Raw genomic sequence first — 27,789 nt, forward strand, 5'->3', positions numbered from 1 at the left:
TAATGCGTTATCTCTAATTGTTATTTTTTAAATCAATACACCAAATATATCATTTTGTCCTAATTATTCCATTAGACTGATAAAACAGTTGAACTCTCTAACGATAAAATTTATTGTACCATTAATTTAGTCCAACAACATATTTTCTGAGTACCTCTTAAGTGCCATGATTAGGCAATATAGTGTTTTGTTGTTGTTTTGTTTTGTTTTTGTTTTTTTAAAGACACACAGCCCCACTTGCTTCCTAGCTGGAGAGACAGACAGCTAAATGTACAACCACTACATGATGTGCTATGTGCACTGCTAGAGATAAGCACTGGCTGCTGTAGGAACACCAGGGAGAAACTCAGCCATGCTAGTGGACCTAAGATAAGGATTCCCTGGGGTGGTGATGCTTGAGCTCAGACTTGAAAGCCTGGTTGATGTTGGCCAAGAAGGGAGGGTAGATGTGCAAAGGCAAGAGGCGTGAGAAGACTGGGGACTGTGTTAGTTTCCATTAGTTGGAGCAGATGGTACAAGGCGGAGAGTGGCAGATCTGAAGCCTTGGATGATAACTCATGAATTTTAGCTCTTATCTGTGGAGAGTTAGGAGTCAGCAATACCTCAGTACTCGGATTATTTGAGTATTGCTGCTTTTAGTACTGCGAATGCTTTTGTATTCATGGCTGTAGATTAAAACACTTAGCTTATTGTTTCAGGAAGACCTTATAGGCTAGATGCTTTGAAATATCCCTGCTTTGATTAAATCTTTTGTTTTGGCTGGGCTCAGTGGCTCATGGTCTGTAATCCGAGCACTTTGGGAGGCCAAGGCAGGTGGATCACTTGAGGCCAGCAGTTCTAGACCAACCTGGGCAACTTGTTTTAATGTACATATTGGAAACTTTTTGAGCGTAGAAGTATCATTGTCCTGATGTTTGCAGTGAGTACCTAGTTAAGTAAAAATAATCTGAGTTGAGCACTGGACAAATTAGTTACCTGTGGTTAGGAAATAGCAAATAATGATATCAGCATGAACTACTTTACTTTTCAAAAATGTCATTTGTTGAGGCAGCCCCCGCTGCAGCCACCACCGAGCCCGCCGCCACCACTGAGCCCGCTGCCACCGCCTCTGAGCAGAAGATGGTTATGCCTCCCACGTATGCTGAACTTGGCAAATCTGCCAGGGATGTGTTCACCAAGGGCTATGGATTTGGCTTAATAAAACTTGATTTGAAAACAAAATCTGAGAATGGATTGGAATTTACAAACTCAGGCTCAGCCCAACACTGAGGCCACCAAGGTGACTGGCAGCCTGTGAACCAAGTACAGATGGACCAGATATGACCTGACGATTATGGAGAAATGAAACACCACACACTGGGCACCGAGATTGCATGGAGGATCAGCTTGCATGTGGACTGAAGCTGACCTTCGATTCATCACTTCTCACCTAACGCTGGGGGGAGAAAAATGCTAAAATCGAAACCCGCTATAGGCAGGAGCATATCAACCTGGGTTGCACTGTGGATTTTGACATCGCTGGACCTTCAGTCTGGGGTGCTCTAGTGCTGGGTTATGAGGGCTGACTGGCTGGCTACTGGATGAATTTTGAGACTGCAGAGTTTTAAGAGACCCAGAGGAACTTTACTCTTGGCTACAAGACTGATGAATTCCAGCTTCATACTTATGTGAATGACAGGGCAGATTTTGGCACCTCTATTTCCCAGAGGTGAATAAGAAGTTGGAGACTACGGTTAAGCTTGCCTGGACATCAGGAAACAGTAACACTCACTTCAGAACAGCAGGCAAGTATCAGATGGACCCTGATGCCTGCTTCTTGGCTGAAGTGTACAACCCTAGCCTGACAGGTTTAGGATAGACTCAGATCATAAAGCCAAGTATGAAGCTGATGCTGTCAGCTCAACTGGATGGCAAGAACGTCCATGCTGGTGGCCATGAGCTTGGTTTAGGACTAGAATTTCAAGCACAAATGAATACTGTACAGTTGTTTAATTTTAACTAGTTTGCAGTATAGCTACCTTCAGAATTTAATGTATCTTTTAACATATATCTGAGATGCAAGTACTGCTAAATTTCATGCTAGACCTCCAGGTTAAAGATGATTCAAAAAGAGTGCTACCTTTTCAGAGATACAGAAGAAACCCAATTCCAAAAAAAGTCCTTTTAGCTGTAGACTTGGGGGGAATTTGGTAGCCCTTGTAGAGATGCCAGGTTTTAAAAAAATCTAGAAATGGCTGCAAGTGGAAGCTGATTATGTATAGGCACTTTGTAAATTTGTATTGAATAAATGAATGAAACTGTAACTTTCTGATGATTGAACCTTGGTTTCCTAACCCCAGTAGATGAGAGGCTCATTGCATCATGGTGTGTACAAATTCACCTGACGAAGACTTTTTTATTTTATTTTATTTATTTATTTATTTTTGAGACAGAGTCTCACTCTGTCACCCAGGCTGGAGTGCAGTGCTGTGCTCTCAACTCACTGCAACCTCCGCCTCCTGGGTTCAAGTGATTCTTGTGCCTCAGCCTCTCCAGTAGCTAGGATTACAGGCATATGCCACCATGCCCTGCTAATTTTTGTATTTTTAGTAGAGACGGGGTTTAAACATGTTGACCAGGCTATTCTCCAACTCCTGACCTCAAGTGATCCAAAGTGCTGGGATTACAGGCGTGAGCCACCGCACCCGGTTAAGGGACCTTTTTAGACAGATCTTCATGACCTGTTTCCATCCCAGTCCTTCATCACCTCTCTTATACCAAAAGGTCTGCAGGGCGTGACAGCTGCTTCTGTTGTACCATTTTGGGGTGGAGAGGGTGGATCTGATGAAGCCAGTAATTCAGTACTGAATTCCTTCTTGTGTTGTGCTTTTTTGCCCTTGCACCAGAGTATGAAATAGCTTCCAGGAGCTCTAGCTATAAGCTGGGGAGAGGTTGTGTGATTGTAATCACATGGTGACAACACTTAGAATCTAAATTGGACTTCTGTTGCATTCTCACCACTCAATTTATTTTTCAGCAGTTTAATGGGTACATTTTAGAGTCATATTGTGTGGAATTAGATCCTCCCCTTCAAGTGCTGTAATTAACATCACTTAAAATAAAACTTGAATAAAATATTGAAACCTCAAAAAATTAAAAATATCATTTGTTGATATTCATCTTCCCAAGTTGTTCTGTAGATAAAAACTATCTTGAAGCAAAAATGGTAAAATACTCTTAAATAAAAGAATTGTTATCACTTTTTGTCAGATGATCTTATTTGAAGAGGTAGATCTTGATATCCTTTCCAGTCTCATAATTCTTTTACTAATGAATTGCCAGTTAAATAAAAAAGGAATAGAACCCACATGGTAGTCATATATGGAATAGGAACAGATTATTGAGATTGATCTTCTTGTAGCATTATTTAAGCAAATACATGTACGCTGGGGTAGTGGTGAAGGTGCAGGAAGGGATTGTGGCACCTGAAGATTAAGGGGGTCCACCCAGAGTGGAGAGTGTGGGGCTGGGGACCACAGGTGATGTCAGGCCTGAGTTTCTGCTGCTGTCATCTCTGGAAAGTTTTTAGCAGTGAGTGTCAGAACCACAGATTTTTGATCCCTTTGCCTGTATGTATATGTCCCCTACAGCAGGGCAGTCTTCTGAAAACACACTCCCTGGCTCTGGTGGAGAGAAGCGCATCCTGATTTCTGGGTCAGTCAGAAAGAGATGATGTCTGACTCTCAAGAGCCTCAGGCAAGGCACACACAGAAATACCTCTGGTTTGTCCACGGAGCGGGTTCGGAGCTAAGGGAAAAGCAGCCCAAGCCCTCCATTAGAGGGTAATGAACACGAACACTGATACATGGGATTGGATGAAATTCTTTGTGTAAATTAGCTCCTAGAAGATGATGTCTACCTTTTTATCAGTTAAGAAAATCAAAGGAATAGTCAGAGGGGCCATTTTTTGTAGTAAGATATTTCGAGGTGCCTTTTGTTTTCTTCACTTGCCGTTCCATTTAGGGGAAGCCTAAAACACTGGGCAGTGGCCCAGTGTCGCGCACCTGTTTAATCTATGTAGGGCATCTGCTCACATCCGTGTTTTGTTTTGTTAACTTTTTAAATGTAATTGCTTTCACTTCATCAGGTATCTGGCACTTTCCTGATTTTGCTTGTGCTGGTCTTTCCATGCCAAATTAAATTGCCACTTTCTCAAAGAAGCCTTCCGTCATCTCCCAGATGAAGAAAAACTTATCTTCTTCTGAACTTAACACACATCAATTATAGCTTTTATTACTTTCTACATTCTATTTTTGAGTTTTTAAGGATAGGTTTGTTGTTAGGGAGGGTATATCTTACCCTTTGCTGGGTTGCAAATTTTCAGTCTGTTTTATCTTCTTTTTAAAATCCTTTTATTTTGAAATGATTTAACAATTATTAATTAATTAATTTACCTATTTATATTTAGAGACAGAGTCTTGCTTTGTTGCCCAGGCTGGAATGCAGTGGTACAATCATGACTCACTGCAGCCTGAAACTCCTGGGTACAGGCAATTCTCCCACCTCCTGAGTAGCTAGGGCTATAGGCATGCACTATCATGCCTGCTATTTTTTTTTGTAGAGATGGGGGTCTCGCTATGTTGTCCATGCTGGTCTCGTACTCCTGGCTTCAAGAAGTCCTCCCATCTCAGCCTCCCAAAGTGCTGGGATTACAGATGTGAGCCACTTTGCCTGGCTTGAAATAGTTTTACACTCACAAGAAGTTGCAAAAACAGCACAGAGAGTTCGGTTTTACCCTTCATCTGGTTTCCCCAGTGATAACATCTTTTTTTTTTGAAATGGGGTCTTGCTCTGTTGCCCAGGCTGGAGTGCAGTGGTGCGATCTCGGCTCACTGCAAGCTCTGCCTCCCAGCTTCACACCATTCTCCCACCTCAGCCTCCTGAGTAGCTGGGACTACAGGTGTCTGCCACTATGCCTGGCTAATTTTTTGTATTTTTAGTAGAGACAGGGTTTCACCATGTTAGCCAGGATGGTCTCCATCTCCTGACCTCTTGATCTGCCTGCCTCGTCCTCCCAAAGTGCTGGGATTACAGGTGTGAGCCACTGCACCCAGCTGATAACATCTTACATAACTATGCTTAAGTTCTATCTTTAATTTATCTTTATACACCTCTCTGTGGCCTGACATACAGTAGGCACTCACTCATGAGCTTTGTTGCATGATGAATGAATTAATGGGCTCCATGGGCTTACAGCCACATCCAAGTTAATATGTCATCCCATCCTGACTCCAGGACATTGCATCATCCTGGCTACAAGTGACCTGTCTCAGGAGACTCAGACTGAAGCCATGCCCATTTCGTGCCTCTTTTGTGCACATTAGTTGACTTGCCAGGCAGGGCGGGTGAGAAAGGACTCTGGGATAAATGCACAATCTGAGATTTATTTCAAAATAGGACATGAGGGAAGTAGATGAGGGTGTGGAGTGGGGCGGAACTGGCTTTGGGCCAATGGTGAATGGGCCTGGGTATTTGGGGGGTCATAATACCATAATACCATTCTGTCTTCTCTCTCTCTCTCTTTTTTTTTTTTTTTTTGAGACGGAGTTCTGCTCTTGTTGCCCAGTCTGGAGTGCAGTGGCGCCATCTTGGCTCACTGTAACCTCCACATTCCGGGTTCAAGCGATTCTCCTGCCTAAGCCCCCCGAGTATCTGGGATTACAGGCACGTGCCACCACGCCCAGCTAATTTTGTATTTTTAGTAGAGTCGGGGTTTCACCATGTTAGTCGGGCTTGTCTCGAACTCCTGACCTCAGGTAATCCACCCACCTTGGCCTCCCAAAGTGCTGGGATTTTAGGCGTCCGGCCATTCTGTCTTCTCTTGTGTGTTGAATGGTTTCAGTTCTTCATCTCTAAAGGTTTAAGAAACAGAAGCCTACCACAATGACATAATATCAAAACTGTTTCTTCCTGAGGTTCTTATGTTTGTTTTTTTTTAAGTAATGGGGTCTCCTATGTTGCTTCTTTCTGAGGTTTTAGAGTCTGTCTCTACAAACTCACACTAGCGGGACAGAGCTCCTTGCAAGACAGTACCTCAGGCTACACTGCAGACACTACAATGCACTTAAGTCATGTATTTGGGTTGAATATTGAATTATGCCAAAAGGAGTTGAAGAAGATAAGGGTTATTTGTAGTAATTGCCTGTAATTTTTCACAGAAACACACTTTGGTGGAGATTTATGTATGATGGATAGCGTGTCTTAGCAGGACAGGTATTGTTGTCTTTGCATTTGCAGTCAGAAACTTGGTTGTTTCTTTGTAGACAGTCATCAGTCCCTGTTTCCCAATAAAGAGAGAGCGTGGATCTGGTACCTCTGTTGCCAAAACAGAGGACAGAGGAACCACAGAGGGTAAACTGTGTTTAGGAGGCAGAAGCCAGATTCCTCAGGCAAGGGTGATAGCCCCGTGTTCCTGTGTGCTAAGGGAAAGTGAGAAAAGCAAAGGTGGAGGCGATTGCAGGAAGAAAAGAGATCCGGTAGAATAATAGCAGCCCCTTAAAAACTGTGGGAGGGGCCGGGCGCAGTGGCTCAAGCCTGTAATCCCAGCACTTTGGGAGGCCGAGACGGGCGGATCACGAGGTTAGGAGATCGAGACCATCCTGGCTAACACGGTGAAACCCCGTCTCTACTAAAAAATACAAAAAATTAGCCGGGCGAGGTGGCGGGCGCCTGTTGTTCCAGCTACTCGGGAGGCTGAGGCAGGAGAATGGCGGGAACCCGGGAGGCGGAGCTTGCAGTGAGCTGAGATCCGGCCACTGCACTCCAGCCTTGGCGACAGAGCGAGACTCCGTCTCAAACAAAAACAAAAACAAAAACAAACAAAAAAAAAAAAACTGTGGGAGGAACCCAGCTCTCTGTGGCCAATCTCAATGACTTTGAGAGAGTGAACTTTTCATTTATCATTATCCTCGTCCTGCCACATGTCCTAATGAAATGGCCATCCAAACGTGAGCATAAGGAAACAAAATGGTATCAAGTGAGGAACGTAAAAATTAACACACACTTTGACTGTAGCTGTATAGGGACATCCATGCATCCCAGGCGTGATTCAAGGTATGACTTCGTCAGTGAGTACATATGTTTTGTTTAAAATTTATTTATTTATATATTAAGATGAGGGGTTTCACTATATTGCTCAGGCCGGTTTTGAAGCCTGAGCTCAAGTGATCTTCCTTCCTCAGCCTCTCAGGTAGCTGGGAGACTACAGGTGCGTGCCACCACACCTAGCTTTGTACATTTTTTTTTTTCTTTTTTTTTTAGAGATAGAGTCTCACTCTGTTGCCCAGGCTGGAGTGCAGTGGTGTGATCATAGCTCACTGCAGCCTCGAACTCCTGGGCCCAAGTGATCCTCCTGCCTTGGCCTCCCAAAGTATTGGGATCACAGGCATGAGCCACTGTGCCCAGCCTTGCGTGTGTGTGTGTGTGATCTGCTTGCCTCGGCCTCCCCAAGTGCTAGGATTATAGGCATGAGCCACTGTGCCTGGCCAGCCTTGTAAATATTATTAACCTGTCATTTATTATCTGTGTGACATGATTTAGTTACTTCTCTCTTTTTTTTTGAGACAAAGGCTCTGTGTCGCCCAGCTGGAGTGCAGTGGCACAATCACAGCTCACTTTAGCTTCAACCTTCCCGGGCTCAAGGAACCCTTTTACCTCGGCCTCCCAGGTTGCTGGGAGTACAGGCGCGTGCCCCCATGCTTGGCTAATTTTTTTTTTTTTCTGTGTTTTGCAGAGATGGAGTTTCGTCACATTGCCCAGGCTGGTCTTGAACTCAGGGCTCAGGCAGTCTGCCTGAGCAGTCTGCCGTTCTTGGCCTCCCAAAGTGCTGGGATTACAGGCATGAGCTACTGCACTTGGCCACTAGTTACTTCTCTTTGGCTTAGTTTCCTCATTTGTAGGTGGGGATCATAACAAAACCTATTGCATACAGTTGTGAGAATTAAATGAATTAGTATGTAAATTTATAGAAAGATGTTTGGAACTTGAATAAGTGTTCAATTATGTGTTTTCATTTATTATTGATCTAGGTTGGAAGATAAAGAGGTACGAATGGTATAGATTTTTTCTCTGTAAGATAATTAAAGTGTGTAAGAAAAAAATCATGTTTTTTTCTTTCAAAAAACCCTACTTTTTTTTTTTTTCCCATTTAACCAATTGTTGTTGAGAAAAACTCTTATAAGGACATGAAAGACTCTAGGTAATGAAGTGGCTGTTGATGTGCAGTTTGTTGGAAATTTTTATTGTGCTTCGTGTTATTACATTGTACATGCCTGTTAGAAATGTGATTGGAAATGCTTTGTACATTTAAATCCAAAGGCTTCAAGTAAGAAGGGTAACTTTTCCTTTTGTGGCACTCCTGGGGTTGTTAAGGCTGATTTAAGCTGCTGCTGACTCGATTGTGGTGATTGCTCTTCTAGTTGGGCATACTTTTTACTTTCTTTTAGAATGTTTTTAAATTGGACTTGAACTGAACTTTTGTAAATGGAAGGCTCTGAGCTCAGATATGGTTTGTAGTAATAATAATAATGGTCACAATCTTTTTTGTTGTTGTTGTTTTTTGAGACTGGTCTTACTCTTGCTTAGGCTGGAATATAGTGGTGCGATCATGGCTCACTGCAGCCCTGGGCTCAGGTGCGCCTCCTCAGCCTCCCAAGTAACTGGGACTGCAGGCACGCACCATCATGCCTGGCTAATTTTTGTATTTTTTGTAGAGATAGGGTTTTGACATGTTGCCCAGACTGATCTCGAACTACTAAGCTCAAGTGATCCTCCTGCCTTGGCCTCCTAAAGTGCTGGGCTTAACAGGTGTGAGCCACAGCACTGGGCCGTATTATTTTTGGAGGACTTAAAAAGTGATTGCAGTCTATGCCTTTCATCTTATACTGATGTGTCAATATTTATGGCTTCAAAGAAGTTATAAATACATTTCATTTTTTCCCTGCCAAAACTGTTAAGTTTTATCTTAAAATTCTATTCCAGTGTAAATATAATTAATAAGTAACAAAATTATTGGGGTTTGGATTCATATAACATTTCCTTATTTTATATCCTTACACATTGTGATATTGTACTGTATTTAAAATATACTATATATTATTTTAAATGTATTATAATTATATATGCACATAATATAGGTATATAATAAATACACGTGTATTACTTTAGGTGGTTTTCTGTGTTGGCCTATTGCTTGTGTAATTCATTTAGCTTTTTCCAGTCAGCTATTCAGACTCAGCTTTCAGCTGTGCATGTACATATATATACACACATATAATTTTTTTATTTTTGTTTTTTTCAAGAGACAGGATTTTGGTCTGTTGCCTAGTCTGGATTATAATGGTACAGTCATAGCTCACTGCAGTCTCAAGCTGCTGGGCCCAAGTGATCCTCCCACCTCAGCCTCCCAAGTAACTGGACTACAGGCACATGCCCCACGCTGGCTAATTTTTTGAAAATTTTTAGTAGAGATGAGATCTGACTATATTGTGAGATCTCACCATATTCCAAGATCTCCTGGGCTCAAGCAATTCTCCTGCCTTGGCCTCCCAAAATGTTAGGATTACAGACATGAACCATTGGGGCCAGCCACAACTGTTTTGTGTATTAATTTTCATAGTTGTCCTTGTAATATTAAATTTTAATCAGGTTCTGTTTGGTATTAATGACAGGAACAGTCTCCTTTAATTCTTCTGAGGTTAAGCAGAATGTAAGTCAAAAATTAATTAATGTCAAAGCACTGTCTTTGTTTTTGTTTTTCCATTGACCCCATGGGTGGTGTGGCTGAGCAGTCTAACTTGCTGGGTGTGGTGGCTCACGTGTGTAGCCTCTAGCACTTTGGGAGGCCAGGAGTTTAAGACCAGCCTGAGCAACATAGCGAGACCTCAGCTCTACAAAATATAAAGAACATAAAAAATAAAAACGTTGTGTATTAAGGCTTTAGCCTCCTTGGGGGCATAGATTTGAATTCCACCACTGCTCATATGTTTGCTCTTTAAAATTGTAGTAAAATACACATAATATAAAATTTGCCATCTTAACCATTTTTAAGTATACCGTTTAGTGGTGTTAAGTATAATATATTCATATTGTTATGAAACAGATCTTCAGAGCTTTTTCATCTTGCAAATCTGAAGCTTTGTACCCATCAAACCACTCTTCTCTTTTACCTTTTTCCAACTGCCTGTAACTACCATCTTACTTTCCGTTTCTGTGAATTTGAGTACTTTAGATACCTCATATAAGTGGAATCACATAGTATTTGTCTTTTTGTGACTGGCGTATTTCACTTAACGTAATGTCTTCAAGGTTCATCCATGTAACAGGATTTCCTTTTTTTTGTTTTTTTGGTTTTTTTTGAGATGGAGTCTTGCTCTTTCGTCCAGGCTGGAGTACAATGGCACGATTTCGGCTCACTGCAACCTCTGCCTCCCCAGTTCAAGTAATTCTCCTGCCTCAGCCTCCCGAGTAGCTTGGATTATAGACACCCACCACCACACCTGGCTAATTTTTGTACTTTTAGTAGAGACGAGGTTTCGCCATGTTGGCCAGACTGGTCTCGAACTCCTTACCTCAGGTGATCTGCCCACCTCAGCCTCCCAAAGTGCTAGGATTACAGGCATGAGCCACCGCACCCAGATTGATTTTCTTTCTTTTTTTTTTTTTTTGAGTTGGAGTTGTCGCTCTGTCGCCCAGGCTGGAATGCAGTGGTGCGATCTCTGCTCACTGCAAGCTCTGCCTCCTGGGTTGACGCCATTCTCCTGCCTCAGCCTCCCAAGTACCTGGGACTACAGCCGCCCGCCACCACACCCGGCTACTTTTTTTTTTTTTTTTTGTATTTTTAGTAGAGACGGGGTTTCCCCATTGTTAACCAGGATGATCTCGATCTCCTGACCTCATGATCCACCCGCCTTGGCCTCCCAAAGTGCTGGGATTACAGGTGTGAGCCACCGCACCCAGCCAATTTTCTCTCTTTTTAAGGCTGAATAATATTCCACTGTATATATATATTTCTGTGTTGTTTTTGTGTGTGTGTGTGTGACAGAGTTTTGCTCTGTCACCCAGGCCTGGAGTGCAGGGGTGCAATGTTGGCTCACTGCAACCTCTGCCTCCCTATTCAAGCAATTCTCTTGCCTCAGCCTCCCAAGTAGCTGGAATTACAAGTGCATGCCACCATGCCCAGCGAATTCTGTATGTATTTTATATATATATATTTTTAGTAGAGATGGGGTTTTGCCATGTTGTCCAGGCTGGTCTTGAACTCCGTGACCTCAGGTGATCCACCCACCTCAGCCTCCCGAAGTGCTGGGAAATGAGCCACCACGCCCAGCTATATTCCAATTTTCTTTATTCTTTTGTCAGTGGACATTTAGATTGCTTCCACATCTTAACTATTGTCAGTAATGCTTCCTTTGTATTTGTGAACGTGGGTGTGCAAATATTTCTTTAACACCCTGCTTTCAGTTGTTTTGGATATGTACCCAGAAGAGTGATTACTGCAGCATGTGATATTTCTATTTTTAATTTTTTGAGGAACCTCCATACTGTTTTGCATAGTGGATGCACCCTTTTACAATCCTACCAACAGTGCTGTAGACACTCGTGCTTTTCTGGTGTGATTTTTTTTTTTTTTTTTTTGTATAATAGTCATCCTGTAGGTATAAGGTGATACCTCATTGTGGTTCTGATTTGCATTTCTCTGATGATTAATAATGTTGAGCATCTTTTCATATGCTCATCAGCCTTATTAACTTTTGAGAATATCAAATCCTTTGTCCAGGACAGTCTCTTAAATAAATGGTGCTGGGAAAACTGGACATCCATATGCAAAAGAAACTAGACCCTTTATCTCACTATATAAAAAAAACAAATCAAACTGGATTAATGACATAAATCTAAGACCTCAAACTATGAAACTACTACACAAAAACATTGGGGAAAATCTCCGGGACATTGGAGTAGGCAAAGATTTCTTGAGCAATATCCCACCAACATAGGCAACCAAAGCAAAAGTGAACAAATGGGATCATACCTAATTAAGAAGCTTCTTCACAGCAAAGGAAAGAATCAACAAAGTGAAGATACAACCCACAGAATGGGAGAAAATATTTGCAAACTACCCATCTGACAAGGGATTAAAAACAAGAACATATAAGGAGCTCAGACAACTCTATAGGAAAAATATCTAATAAATTGATTTAAAAATGGGCAAAAAATCTGAATAGATATTTCTCAAAAGAAGGCATACAAATGGCAAACAGGTATATGGAAGAGGTGCTCAGCATCATTGATCATCAGAGAAGTGCAAATCAAAACTACAATGAAATATCATCTTACTCTAGTTAAAATGGCTTTCATCCAAAAGACAGACAATAACAAATGCTGGCGAGGATGTGGAGAAAAGGGATCCCTCGTATACTGTTAGTGGAAATGTAAATTAGTACAACCACTATGGAGAACAGTTTGGAGGTTCCTTAAAAAACTGAAAATAGAGCTACCATATGATCCAGCAATCCCACTGTTGAGTGGGTGTTTACCCAACAGAAAGGAAATCAGCATATCAGAAAGATGCGTGCACTCCCATGTTTGTTGCAGCACTATTCATGTTAGCCAAGATTTGGAAGCAACCTAAGTGCCATCAACAAATGAATGCGGCTGGGCACGGTGGCCCATGCCTGTAATCCCAGCATTTTGGGAGGGTGAGGCAGGCAGATCGCTTGAGGTCAGGAGTTCGAGACCAGCTTGGCCAACATGGGGAAATCCCATCTCTACTAAAAATACAAAAATTAACCAGGCATGGTGGCATGCACCTGTAGTCCCAGCTACTCAGGAGGCTGAGGCAAGAGAATCACTTGAACCCTGGAGGCGCAGGTTGCAGCGAGTCTTGATCATACCACTGCACTCCAGCCTGGATGACAGAGCAAGACCCCATCTCAAAACAAAACACACACACACACACACACACACACACACACCCACCCACCCACCCCCAGATGAATGTATAAAGAAAATGTGGTACATATACACAATGGAGTACTATGCAGCCATAAAAAAGAATGAGGTCCTGCCATGTGCAACAATATGGATGGAACTGGAGGTCATTTTGTTAAGTGAAATAAATCAGGCACAGAAAGACAAACTTCTTGTGTTCTCACTTATTTGTGGGAGCTAAAAATGAAAACAATTGAACTCATGAATGTAGAGAGTAGAAGGATGGTTACCAGAGGCTTAGACGGGTAGCAGTGGTGGTGGGGAAGTGGGTATTGTTAATGGTTATAAAAAAATAGTTAGAAAGAATGAGTAAGACCTGGTATTTGCTAGCATGACAGGGTGACTGTAGTAAAAAATAATTTAATCTTATGTTTCAAAATAACTAAGAAAGTATAACTGGATTGTTTGTAACACAAAGGATAAATGCCGGAGGTGAATTTGAGGCTGCAGGGAGCTATGACTGCACCACTATGCGCTAGCATGGGTGACAGAGCAAAATTCTGTCTCTTAAAAAAATATATATATATATTTTTATATATTATATATATTTTATATATAATATATATATATATATTTTTCACCACCCTATTTACCCTGATGTGATTATTATGCATTGCATGCCTGTATCAAGATATTTCATGTAACCCATAAATATATACACCTACTATGTACCCATGAAAATTTAAAAAATTAATCTAAAAAATCCTTTGCCCATTTTTTAATTGGGTTGATTTTTTTTGTTGTTACTGAGTTGCAGGAATTCTTTGTATATCCTGTACGTTAACTCTTAATCAGACACATGACTTGCAAATATCTTCTCCCATTCTATAGGTTGCCCTTTCACTCTTGATTGTATCTCTGTTGTTGTTGTTGTTGTTTTTGAGGTAGGGTCTCACTCTGTTGCCCAGGCTGGAGTGTAGTGGCAAGATCATGGCTTAATACAGCCTTGACCTCCTGGGCTCAGGGGATCCTCCCACCTCAGCTTCCCAAGTAGCTAGGACTACAGGCACACACCACCACTCCCTGCTAATTTTAATTAATTAATTAATTAATTTTGAGGCAAAGTCTTGCTCTGTCGTCCAGGTTGGAGTGCAGTGGCACGGACTCAGCTCACTGCAACTTCCACCTCCTGGGTTCAAGCAGATACTCCTATTTCAGCCTCCTGAGTAGCTGGGATTAGAGGCGTGCACCACCACGCCCAGCTAATTTTTTATATTTTTAGTAGAGATGGGGTTTTACCATGTTGGCCAGGCTGCTCTCGAACTCCTGATCAAGTGATCCACCTGCCTCAGCCTCCCAAAGTGCTGGGATTACAGGCATGAGCCACTGTGCCTGGCCCCCTGCTAATTTTAAAACATTATTTGTAGTAGAGACGGGGTCTTGCTTTGTTGTCCAGGCTGGTCTTAAACTCCTGGGCTCAAGCAGTCCTCCCACTTCAGCCTCCCAAAGTGCTGAGATTACAGGTGTGTGTCACTGCCTCTGGCATACACAAAAAAAATTCGGTTCTAATGTAAACCCTGGAGACCAAATGATTGACATATAATATCATTTAATCTTTTTTTTTGTTTTGTTTTGTTTTGTTTTTTTGAGTTGGAGTCTTGCTCTGTCACCCAGATTGGAGTGCAGCTGTACTATCTCAGCTCACTGTGACCTCTGCCTTCTAGGTTCAAGCAATTCACCTGCCTCAGTCTCCCGAGTAGCTGGGATTACAGGCGTCCACCACCACGCCCAGCTAATTTTTGTATTTTTGGTAGAGACAGTGTTTCACCATGTTGGCCAGGCTGGTCTGGAACTTCTGACCTCAAGTGATCCGCCCACCTTGGCCTCCCAAAGTGCTGGGATTACAGGTGTGAACCACTGTGCCAGGTCCCATTTAATCTTAACAATGGACATTGTCATAAAATCATTTGCATTTCCAAATGCTCCTTGTAGCTTTAAAACCTTATAGATGGGGGTTTCGTTACCTGTGTAATTGCAGCTTCTTAGTTGTGTGACCTTGGAAAAGTGCTTAACCTTTCAGTCTCAACACTGTCATCTGTAAAGTGTAGGTACTAGGGGAAATGCCTATTTCATAGACTTCTTGAAAGGGATCAGACGAGATGATATCTGTAAAGTATTTGGCATAGTGGCATAGTGCTCAACTGAAAGGCATCAGTCAGTGGTGAATATTTTTATTAGGCATACATTCATGAACATCTAGATGTTTGAACCTCAGAAGAAATCAGAATGGGCTTCAAAGGAATGTGATGTCTCAGTATCTTTAGTTTTTTTTTTCCTGTTTAATTTTACAGAAGTAACCTCCGGGAGTACCCAGTTGTTTGCTCTTGTGTTCAGTGAACAGTACTCAGTTTTTCAGCAGTTGTCAGTGGTGGCATTGGTGAGAGTGCCATTTGGAAACATGAGGAGTTTTGGCAGGCTTGGTGGTGTTTGTTGCTACAGACTGCCTTGGTGTAATTGAAGGTGAAAGTGATGCCTGGGGTTTCTCACTGATTCATCCCTTTGGTGTGGAATTCTGAATAAACTGCATCTGACCTAGGGTGTGGGCAGGCAGAACCCTGAGGACCTCGTTACAGACGAGCTTACTTCTTTCAAATTCCCTTACTGAGTGATTATTCCACACCATTTGGATTTCCTCCTTCTTAGTCTTAACAACTTTGGCTGCTGCTGGAAATAATTAGACAGAAAATGTTCTGATATTTTTGGCACAATTGACATTTTTACTCTTCTGAAATTAATAGAATCTTAGGATTTTAGAACTGAGAAGGTCCTTAGAAGATCTGTATAAATCTGCCTCTTGATGGTGAGGCTTGTCCTTCAGAACGGAAAGAGCACAGAGCCTTTGACGTCAAGCCCAGTGCCCTTGCTTGTGTCTGGCTAGAGAAGAGACAGAGTATGTTAGCTGGAGAACTGGTACATCTTACCCACAAGCCAATCTAAGGAAACTATTATTATCACTGCTGTGTGCTCCTGCAATCCCTTTTAAGTGCACATCTTACTACTACCTACTATATTTACCAGTTTACTACCTAGGATAGCAACCAATTGAGAAATCCCAGACTGGGTGCGGTGACTCAGGCCTTTAATTCCAGCACTTTGGGAGGCCAAGGCAGGTGGATAAGTTGAGGCCGGGGGTTCAAGACCAGCCTGGCCAACATGATGAAACGTCATCTGTCCTAAAAATACAAAACTTAGCCAGGTGTGGTGGTGCGCACCTGTAATCCCAGCTACTTGGAAAGCTGAGGCAGGAGAATTGCTTGAGTCCAGGAGGTGGAGGTTGCAGTGAGCCGACATCACACCACTGTGCTCCAGCCTGGGCGACAGTAAGACCCTGTCTCAAAAAAAAAAAAAAAAAAAAAAAAAAAAAAAAAAAAATCTCAGTGGCTTAACACAATAGCAGACTTTTTTTTTTTTTTCCAATGATAGTAAGTACTTTAGGTTTTGCAGAGCTATATGGTCTCTGTCATGACTACTCAACTTTGCCGTGAAAACTGCCATCGATAGTGTGTAAATGAGTGAGCATGGCTGTGTTCCAATCAAACTTTATTTATGGCCACTGAAATTCAAATTTTATATAATTTGTACACGTCATAAAAAATGTTATTTTTTAGATTTCTTTTCTTCCCCCAATCATTAAAAAATATGAAAAAATAAAATTCATGTTGGAGGAGCAAGTGCTTATGAATAACCAGGACAATCTTGAAAAGGAAGAACACAAGTGGATACATTCAACTGGATATCAAAACAAAGTACACTCATTTCTCGGTACACATAGGATGTTGGTTCCAGGACCCCCCACATATACCAAAATCTGTACATACTCAAGTCCCTCAGTGGGCCGTGGGAAACCCAAGTATATGAAAAATTGGCCGTCTGTATAAGCGTGTTTTACTTCCTGCGAATACTGTATTTTTGGTCACATTTAGTTGAAAAACTGCCTATAAGTGGATCCTTGTGATCAAACCCATGTTATTCAGGGGTCAACTGTAATGAAAATTGACAGTAGCATAGTATAAGATAGAATGGATTGATCAGATATACCTGAGTGAAGTTCTAAACTTTCCACTCTGGAAAGTGGAAAATCCAGAATTTTACTTAGGTATGATTGGTAATTTAATGTATGATAAAAACCACCATTTCAAACCAGTGGGGGAAAAAAATTAGGAACCATTCTTAGGTTGCGTGCCATACCAAAAAAAAAAAAAAAAAAAAGTAGGAAGCGGGCAGGATTTAGACCCCAGGCTATAGTTTATCAAACCCTGTTACCAAGAAATTTATAGGCAAAGGCTCTGGAATCATTTTCCAAAACTGGTATTTCAAGGAACAGTAGTCCTGGCCTGATACTCTTAAGGATATTCCTACTGTTTCTAAGCAGATTAAAGCCTTTGTGAGCAAAGGATACAGACAGGTCACAGAGCAGGCCCTTAAACATGTGCCAAGATGCTCAACATCCCTCAAAATAAGTTAGCACTTTTCATCTCTCAGAGTGGCAGAGACCTCCAAGTTCAACAATCTTTACATTAGTGAGGCCATGGGGAATAGACACTCCTATGCATTGCCTGTGGGTGGGTAATTTAGTACAACCTCTGTAGGGGTAGCTTGGCAAGATCTATCAAGATTACAAACACATATGTGTCTTCTTTGATCCAGTAATTTCAAGTCTCAGATTTATATATCTGCTGTTGATATACATGATATACAAATAAAATGATATACAAATAAAAGTATTCATTGCATTGGCTGGGCTTATGCCTGTAATTCCAGTGCTTTGGAAGGCCAAGGTGGGCAGATCGCTTGAGCCCAGGAGTTCAAGACCATTCCAGGCAACATAGCAAGACCCCATCTTTACAAAAAGTAAAAAATAAAATAAAATAAAATAAAAAGTAAATTAGCCAGGTGTGGTGGTACGTGCCTTAGTCCCAGCTACTTGGGAGGCTGAGGTGGGAAGATCACTTGAGCCTAGGCGTTCGAGGCTGCAGTGAGCTGTGATGGTGCCCCTGAACTCCAGCATGGTTGACAGGAATAAGACCCTGTTTCAAAAAAAAAAAAAAAAAAAAAAGAATATTTATTGCATCATTGTTAATGTTCATCTGGTGGACTGGTTAAATAAATCACAGTACATTCAGTGTAACACTGTGTCACCATGTTTAAGAAATGAGGGAGCTCTCTATTTATTGATTTGGAATGATCTCCATGATATATTAACAAAACGAGGCGGGACAATTAGTGTAACATGCTACTATTTGTGTAAGAGGAGATACATACATATATATGTGTATATATATGTATCTGTATATCTATACATGTATATACATACATATACACACATAAGTAAAAAATTTTGTTTGTTTGTACATACATCAAATAGCTCTGAAAAGATGCATAAGAAAGTGATGATATTTGTTGACTCCAGGGCGGGGAACTGGGTGGCTGAAATAGGGTGAGACGTGAGACTTTTCCCTTCCCCTTCCTTTTTTTTTTTTTTTTTTTTTGAGGAAGGTGTGCTGTCTGTCACACAGGTGGGAGTGCAGTGGTGTGGTCATGACTCACTGCAGCCTCAACCTCCTGGGCTCAAGCAATCCTCCTGCCTCATTTTTTTGTAGAGAGGAGGCCTCACTATGTTTCCCAGGCTGGTCTTGAACTCCTGGGCTCAAGCAATTCTCCTACCTCGGCCTCCCAAAGTGCTGGGATTACAAGCATGAGCCACTATGCCTGGCCTGAGACTTTTCTTTCTATACTCTTTTTTCTTTTTTAATCATGTGATTAATTAATTAATTAATTTATTTATTTTTTGAGACGGAATCTCGCTCTGTCACTGGAGTGCAGTGGCGCAATCTCGGCTGAATGCAAGCTCCCCCTCCTGGGTTCACACCATTCTCCTGCCTCAGCCTCCCCAGTAGCTGGGACTACAGGCGCCCGCCACCACGCCCAGCTAATTTTTTGTATTTTTAGTAGAGACGGGGTTTCACCATGTTAGCCAGGATGGTCTCGATCTCCTGACCTTGTGATCCTCCCACCTCGGCCTCCCAAAGTGCTGGGATTACAGGTGTGAGCCACTGCACCTGGCCAAAATCATGTGATTTAAACCATGTGAATGTGGATACCTATTCAGAAAATAAAAGTTAATAAATAAAGTTAATCTTTACAGCCCTGTAAAGCCCTACAATAGGGAAACATGGTTAATTGTATTTATTCATTTCTGTGAGTAACATCAAGTACCACTTGTGTTCTGTGGAATGCACTTTGAGTACTTCTTTTCAAAATGTTGCCCTACCTGCTCTCCTCCCACTTACTCCAGTTTCTTCTCTCTCCATTGTACTTCTAATGTTTGGGTTTAAGTTAGTGGTGAGAAAGAATTATGTGAAGAAAAACAAGTGATGGTATAATAATTATAACTTTTAATTCAGAATTGAAAAAATTTTGGGTTGGGCATAGTGGCTCATGCCTGTAATTCCAGCACTTTGGGAGGCCGAGGTGGGCGGATCACTTGAGGTCAGAAGTCCAAGACCAGCCTGGCCAACATGGTGAAACCCCGTCTCTACTAAAAATATAAAAAAATTAGCTGGGGTTGGTGTCTGTAGTCCTAGCTACTTGGGAGGCTGAGGCACAAGAATTGCTTGAACCCAGGTGGCAGAGGTTGCAGTGAGCCGAGATCGTGCCACTGCACTGCAGCCTGGGTGACAGAGTGAGACTCCATCTCAATTAAAAAAATAAAAAAATTTAAAATGTTAATTAAATTTAAAATTACCTTCAAGTTACCACTCACAGGGCCAGAGGTGTTGAAACTTGATTTTCTCAGCTTTGGGGTGTGTGGGCTGAGGGCCGGGGGTCTAGAGCTCCCAGGATGCTGGCTTCTTCAAGAATCCTACCCATTGGCTGGGTGTGGTGGCTCGTGGCTGTAATCCTGGCACTTTGGGAGGCTGAGGTGGGCGGATCACCTTAGGTAGGGAGTTCGAGACCAGCCTGGCCAACATGGTGAAACTCCATCTTTACTACAAATACAAAAATTAGCCGGCCATGGTGGCAGACGCCTGTAGTCCCAGGAGAGGCTGAGGCAGGAGAATTGCTTGAACCTGGGAGGCAGAGGTTGCAGTGAGCTGAGATGGCGTCACTACACTGCAGCCTGGGCGACAGCGTGAGACTTCGTCTCAAAAAAAAAAGGAATCCTACCCCTTAACTTCAGTGTGCTGTATACATGCAGTTATTTTCAGTGCATGCAGTAATGCAGAAAGGCTGGTAAATATTGCTGTAGGTAAAATGTAGTCTTTTTAAAATATGTGCTGTGTAAAAATGATGATGGAAGACAAAGTAGTTGTGGTCTTTGGGAAAATCCTAGTGGCCATTTTACTCCAATGTGGGAGTACTTGGCCTTGTTTCTGCTGGGAGCCTTTTTAGAATGGTTGTGACCTAGTGTGTTCTTGGTGAGGGCACTCACCCAGTACCCCATAAACTTGCTCACTGCCAGTGTCTCCCATACAAGCCTATTGGAAGGGAAGGAAGATTCACATTTTAGGAAATGATCTTGCATTGACTGTAAGTTACCAAGAAATAGCCCATCAAAAAACTTAGATATGTTCACATTCTGTGGGAATAATGCCCTTCCAATCCACCTCAGAACTGGTATCACAGCTGAGAACCACTGTCCTACAAGAGTAAGTTAAATTTCATGTTGTGGCCAACTGAGGATAAGTTAATTTCAAACTACCAAATAAGAGAGATCTTTTTTATAAGTATTAGTGGCAAGTAAAAAAATAATTTTAATAGTATTGCAGCATAGAAGTAAGAACTTTATCAAGTTCAATTTTTTTTTTTTTTTTTTAAATTTTTGAGACAGGGTCTCTTTCTGTCACCCTGGCTGGAGTACAGTGGCACAGTCATGGCTCACTCTGGCCTTGACTTTCCCAGGCTCAGGTGATCCTCCCACGTCAGCCTCCCAAGTTGTGTGTCACCACACCCGGCTGGTTTTTGTATTTTTTTTTGTAGAGATGAGGTTTTGCTGTGGTGCCCAGGTTGGTCTCGAACTCTTGGGCACAAGCGATTCACCCACCTCAGCCTTCCAAAGACCTGGGATCACACACGTGAGCCACTGCACCTGGCCTTAATTTTCATCTGAATTGATTTGTTGTTCTGTTGCGTGCGTCCTGGTGATCTGATGATGTTGGTAACATTGTCCTTTATGTTTTCTGGAAAAGTAACTGAATTAGTATGTCAGTGTAGTACTATCTGAAGAAATCTAAGAGCTATTAAAATGCTTAAAAATAAAATGATCAATTCTTCTTTTGTTCTCTTGACAGGATAATTGAAGCTATCTGCATAGGTTGGTTCACTGCAGAGTGCATCGTGAGGTTCATTGTCTCCAAAAACAAGTGTGAGTTTGTCAAGAGACCCCTGAACATCATAGATTTACTGGCAATCACACCGTATTACATCTCCGTGTTGATGACAGTGTTTACAGGCGAGAACTCTCAACTCCAGAGGGCTGGAGTCACCTTGAGGGTACTTAGAATGATGAGGATTTTTTGGGTGATTAAGCTTGCCCGTCACTTCATTGGTCTTCAGACACTTGGTTTGACTCTCAAACGTTGCTACCGAGAGATGGTTATGTTACTTGTCTTCATTTGTGTTGCCATGGCAATCTTTAGTGCACTTTCTCAGCTTCTTGAACATGGGCTGGACCTGGAAACATCCAACAAGGACTTCACCAGCATTCCCGCTGCCTGCTGGTGGGTGATTATCTCTATGACTACAGTTGGCTATGGAGATATGTATCCTATCACAGTGCCTGGAAGAATTCTTGGAGGAGTTTGTGTTGTCAGTGGAATTGTTCTGTTGGCATTACCTATCACTTTTATCTACCATAGCTTTGTGCAGTGTTATCATGAGCTCAAGTTTAGATCTGCTAGGTATAGTAGGAGCCTCTCTGCTGAATTCCTGAATTAATGCATTGCAAATCAATTCTTGCATACACTTCATAGAAAGACCTGATGCTACTTCATATTTATGTGTTTCTTGCTGGGTGAGCACTGCAGTGGCATTGTCATCATCTTGGTAGGGTAAAAATTATCCTTCCCAGCCGAAGGGATAAAACAGTTTACTTATTATGGAGTAAATAGAATTGAGACTGCAAAGGAAGAATAATGACTCCTAGAGTAAACTTTTAGGACCTGGTTTTATTTGGACTTGTTTTCCCATTTCCTTGAATTATTACACATTTTTAAAAAATACCTTATTTGAACATTTTAAAACAGAAAGGTACAATTTTCCAAGTGTTTTTCCATCTTATGAATTCAGAAGCTTGGAACTTATAATGTTTTTTGTTTGAGAGTAACATTTTCATTTCTAAATGTTTTATAATTTCTCATATCAATGTCAGAAGTATCCTGGAAACATATGTCACACGCAGGAACTGTTTAACAAATACTTAAAAAATTTGGCCAAAATTTAAACTGTATAATAGAGCTAGATACAAGCAAGAATAGTATTTGAAAGACTTTTCCAGCATACTTCTCAATTCTTTGCTTTATTTTTGTGCCAATTATTCACCTTATTGTGCAGCTTCATGGAAGCTTGAGTATGTTCTCCCTTTTCCATTTTGGATTTATCTCTTTACTGAAATGACTCAAAAGGTATTTAAGAATTGATGAGAGCTTGTGTTGTTTAGCATCTTACTGGATAATATTTGAATTCATTGCTGTTCCTAGGTGATAACTGTCCTAATATTTAGATGTCCAAACAAGAATACTTCCAACATAAAAATTATAATAGGAATAATTTGAGGTGACTCAATATTACAATCTCTTCTTCTCTTAACCTCTTCCCCCAAACACTAGAGGTTTAATAAGACTTATCAGATGAAAGGATATTTATATAGCCTTTTAGTACCAAAGTCATACTTATGTGTTGTCACTGGATTGTCATAAAAGGAAGAAATTAAATATTACTGTACTCTTAGTTGCTGTGTAGCTAAGTCAATTTTAAGCCAGTAAAAGCAATGGATACATAATTATTTGATCTGATCTTTAACCATTGTGAATCACAGCTACAGCAAAACTCTTCTTGTAAGAATATTGACTAATACGCCATGTTAATCTGGCTAGATTATTAGGACTAGGTAATGTAAAAGTGATGATTGTTTAGTAACTAAATTTTAGCAATAGGAGTTAGAATTTCGCTTTTTCAACCAGTTACCATAAAGAAGTTAGTGTATATATAAACACAAATAATTAGTGACAGATTCATAAAAAATGGAATGTTGTACACAGTAATTTTGTCAGGGGTAGAGAAGACAGGGATTGGGAAGTGGTGGGTAGGATGAAGGACCTGGATATATTTATCAAATAAAGGGTTACCAGAAGTGTTCATTAAAGGAATTGTAGCCATCATCTAGTTCAAACCTCAACTATTACAGATAGAAAATCAGGGCAGGAGAGGATATAATTGTGAAGGAGTCAGGGTTAACACCTGGATCTCCGGAAACCTAGCCTAGCAGTTTAATCTTCACACACCTCTGGGTTCTGAGAAAAGCCTGGAAAAATCACACTTCTTTGTCATTGTCATGCTGAGGTAATAATAGCAAAACTGTTTTCTTTTCCTTAATTTCCTTTCCTAAGCTTATGTAATACTTTGGCCATTAAATATCTTGCCTTATCTTCCCTACTACTGCTGGTATGCTATTTCTTACATACTCAAAAGAAATTCGATTATTTATTGTATATTTATTGTATTCTAATATAATTGAAATAAATGGCATGGATTTATTTTTTCTTACCTATTTGGATTAAAGCTTTGTGGTTCATGCAAACAATGTGCAGATGACAGCACCTCCATATTACTAATAAAAATATGATATCCATCAATTTTACTGGTACTGGGACCGCTTTATGTGAATATGTCCTATCTTCCCAAGTAAATTTTAACTGTCTTGAGAGCTGGGATCCTCTCTCATGCATACACCTTTATATCCCCGACAGTGTCTGTTACAGACTCGGGCACAAACAGTTGACTGATTTGAGGGGAGAAACTTCTGTGTGAAGAGACAAGGAGAAGCATACATCTATAGTTATATATATATATGTATGTGTGTGTGTGTATATATATATATGGCATGTACATATGCAAATATACACACAGATTTCATACTACCCTTAGGTAACAAGTGTGAAATCTCTTGTTGGTGATTCCAGACTTTCCACAGGACCAATTTTCATAAAGAAGCATGTTGGATAAATGCTAGTGGCAGTTAAGCTACCCATTTATAAGGAGACGATGAGATGTGATAGAGTAGTTCATTCATAAATGAAAAAATATGTATTAGGGTTTTGTCTTCATGGATGTTATTTTTTTTAGGAACAGCATTTTCTTGTAACTTTCCCAGAGTGTTACTACTTTTATCATTATTTATTTATTTTTTTCTAGAGACAGAGTTCTGCTTGGTTGACCAGGCTGGAGTGCACTGGTGTGATCATAGCTCACTGCAGTCTCCAACTCCTAGGCTTAAGCAGTCCTCCCACCCCAGCCTCCCAAGTTGCTAGGACTATAGGTGTGCATCACCATGCTGGTTAATTTTTTTATTTTTATTTTTTTTGTGGAGATAGGGGTCTCACTATGTTGCCCAGGCTGGCCTCAAACTCCTGGCCTCAAGCATTCCACCCACCTCAGCCTCCCAAAGCTCTGGGATTATGGGCATGAGACACTGTGCCTGGCCTGTTGCTGCTTTTTAAAAAAAACCCATTAAGTATCACTTCTTTCTTAGCTATACTTACAGACATCTCTTATAACTCAGTCTTCGTGGCAGAAATGTTTTCATTAATATCTATAGTGGTACCAGTAAGTCAGACATTATCCTAAATTAAAATACCCAAAGAGGAAAAAAGCCCTCATCTCTGAATCTTTAATCTGATTTTACCACACCTGAATTTACATGACTTGATCTAATCTGTAACTTGTTTTGTATTCTCTAAAATGGGATTTTTAGGATTACAAAAACAAAATTAGGGAATACATTAGAAAGTGAACAAATTCAAGACTTTTATTACTGTATTGTCATTGTTGCTAATTGAAACAGTTGCATTTGTTCTTGGGTTTTTTAGTTACTTATAACTACCCATTTGTAAGTTCGTACTTTCTGAAAAGTTATTTCCACAATGGCTGTCAATAAGTCAAAATAATTTTTCTCTTTTTAAACCTTTGTCCAGATGTCCTGTGATCTGGAAGAGGTGGAGATGGGGTTAATTTGGATGTTGGTGTTGGGAGAATTTTCCCTGTTGGCTTGGTATTTGCTAATAGCAGCTTATTTTCCTCTTTTTTTTTCTTTTTAAAGAAAATAGACAAAAAGATGCAAAACAATATTTGAAATATTAAAGCCTCAGGATAGAATTTCAGACATCCCTTCTGTCCACTTCACCTCTTTTCCATAGAAATGAAAAATAAAACATTGAAAGCTCCTAGCCCTGTATTACTATTCAGCTGTGTAACTCCAAACTTAATGCATAGTGTCATAGACTATTTCGAGTCCTCTGACTCTTCATAAATGTACATTCCCTTATGGTGTGCAATATACAATTCAATCAAACATAGTCTAATCATTTTATAGGGTCATAGGAAGTTGGAACTAAGGGGGTTGTGGAAACCTTCTGGTCTATTTTGGCCCAGTTGTATGCCTTTTGTCCGATCCAAATGTTAGCAACCAGGGAACTCTGCTCCCAGTGGGTTGTAATTTAGCCATGGTCACTCTAGTGTCAGGTTAGGTCCCAGAAGCTTGATTTCCAGACTTTTGGCTTAGTACTCTGGATATACTTCCTTTAAGAATTTTGTAACTTCGGAATGCATGAAGGATTTCTTTTAAAAATATTTTCTCGGCCGGGCATGGTGACTCACGCCTGTAATTCCACCACTTTGGGAGGCTGAGGCAGGTAGATCACCTGAGGTCAGGAGTTCGAGACCAGCCTGGCCAACATGGTGAAAACCCATCTCTACTAAAAATACAAAAACTAGTTGGGCATCGTGGTGCCTGTAATCCCAGCTACTTGGGAGGCTGAGGCAGAAGAATCACTTGAACCAGGGAGGCAGAGGTTGCAGTGAGCCGAGATAGCACCTTTGTACTCCACCCTGGGTGACAAAAGTGAAACTCCATCTCAAAAAAAAAAAAAAAGAAAAATTTTTCTTTAGGGCTTTGGCGTTCCCCATGTGTTTTCTTTTTCTTTCTTTCTTTTCTTTCTTTTTTTTTTTTTAAGTTTGAATTAAGAAGCAATTATTGCCGGGCATGGTGGCTCATGCCTGTAATCCCAGCAGTTTGGGAGGCCAAGGTGGGTGGATCACTTGAGGTCAGGAGTTCAAAACCAGCCTGGCCAACATAGCAAAACCCTGTCTCTACTAAAAATACAAAAAATTAGCCAGGCTTGGTGACACATGAATGTAATCCCAGCTACGCAGAAGGTTGAGGCATGAGAATCACTTGAACCTGGGAGGTGGAGGTTCCAGTGAGCTGAGATCCACTGTACTCCAGCATGGGTGACAGAGGGAAACTCTCTCTCAAAAAAAAATTATGTATGTACAATAATATATAATCGACAGAGTTTATTTTTATGATAAAAATATAAAAGAGATATATGTTGCTTTTAGAAGCCTTAGATGTCAAGAAGGAGGGCTTGAGACAAATGCATAAGGAACTCAGGTTTTCTGTAGAATTTTTAAAATTACCATATAGTTGTGCACCCATCCACATGTATACAAATAAGTACAGGTATTTGATAGTTGTCACTGCATTATTTAGGACATTCTCAGAACCAGGCTGAGAAATGAGAAATGTCAAGTAACATGGGTTGAAGCTTTAATGGAATGTTCTGGAAAGTTCCATTTTGGTCAGGAAAGGTTGCATCCATTTACTTCTCTGTTTGTTCAGCGTTTTTTCATATGGTGTTTCACTTCCTGGTTTTCCAGAGCCCATCTGCACTCAGAGGCCTGGGCATATCAGTTCTGCCTCTGAAAGTAGACTAATGATTTACTGCCTCATTTGCAGTGAGGCCTTCCATAAATTTGTGAAATGTCATCCAGAAGCATGATTATATTGTCCCATTCTGTGGTTAACGTATGCCCAAACTTTCAGATTTTTCTGGATCTTCCAAATATTCTCAATAAGTACTGGAGCTTTTGACTATTAGCATAAGCTCAATTGTCAGTTTACTGTTATTTGCTTAGAAAATTGAACTTGATAATCTGCATTTATGCTGTAATTTAAACAAATACATTTTAAGTAGCTTTGGTGGGAATTCTTTGGTTTATCTTTTAAAATATCAACAAGACTGTACCAAATGTAATAATAACATTTAGTACATGAAAGTGAAGGGAGAATGTTATTTGGCTTTTACCTACCAAGAGTAAGTGATTCTATGTTATTTATATCTGAAGTAGTGCTTTGGTGTACTTATTTATGCAGCACTGTATTAAAACTAAAACTAAAATTTCCTATAATTTTATATTAGATAGGATCACCCCCAATTCAGTTATTTGTGTTATTTGGAAATAATTCTATAGTTCTGCCCATGACAGAGTGGAGGCAGTTTGTAGTGTGTATTGGTTTGTTTTTGTTTTGTAGTAGAGACGGGGTCTCCCTATGTTACCGAGGCTGGTCTCAAACTCCTGGGCTCAAGCAATGACATTTGCTGTAGTAATATATGATGATTTGTTCAACTTAGGTATTGTTTTTCATCTGCATATTACAACCTCGATCTTATAACTCTGATAGAATTCCATGCTGTCTTTCTCTAC

At 40.7% G+C, this 27,789-nt stretch overlaps 1 protein-coding gene, 1 non-coding gene and 1 pseudogene across 3 annotated transcripts in view; 2 read left to right on the forward strand and 1 right to left on the reverse strand.

The window, feature by feature from the left end:
• Nucleotides 1-23,879, forward strand: part of KCNG3 (potassium voltage-gated channel modifier subfamily G member 3) — a 56,780-nt gene extending 32,901 nt beyond the window's left edge. The window contains exon 2 of one of the 2 annotated variants that reach the window (XM_015112213.3): nucleotides 21,318-23,879. In XM_015112213.3, coding sequence (XP_014967699.1) covers nucleotides 21,318-21,963 — 646 coding nt within the window. In that variant the 3' untranslated portion in view covers nucleotides 21,964-23,879. The remainder of the gene's footprint in view (nucleotides 1-21,317) is intronic. The other variant, NM_001261485.1, reaches the window with a different exon arrangement.
• Nucleotides 923-2,138, forward strand: LOC144333784 (non-selective voltage-gated ion channel VDAC1-like; annotated as a pseudogene).
• Nucleotides 23,880-25,383: 1,504 nt separating the features above from the next.
• Nucleotides 25,384-25,443, reverse strand: LOC114672033 (small nucleolar RNA SNORD75). Its single transcript, XR_003722232.1, has one exon. It is a non-coding gene; the product is annotated as a small nucleolar RNA SNORD75 (small nucleolar RNA).
• Between the last annotated feature and the right edge of the window lie 2,346 nt (nucleotides 25,444-27,789).

Source organism: Macaca mulatta, chromosome 13 (genome assembly GCF_049350105.2).
Source record: "Macaca mulatta isolate MMU2019108-1 chromosome 13, T2T-MMU8v2.0, whole genome shotgun sequence".
Lineage (NCBI taxonomy): Eukaryota > Metazoa > Chordata > Mammalia > Primates > Cercopithecidae > Macaca > Macaca mulatta.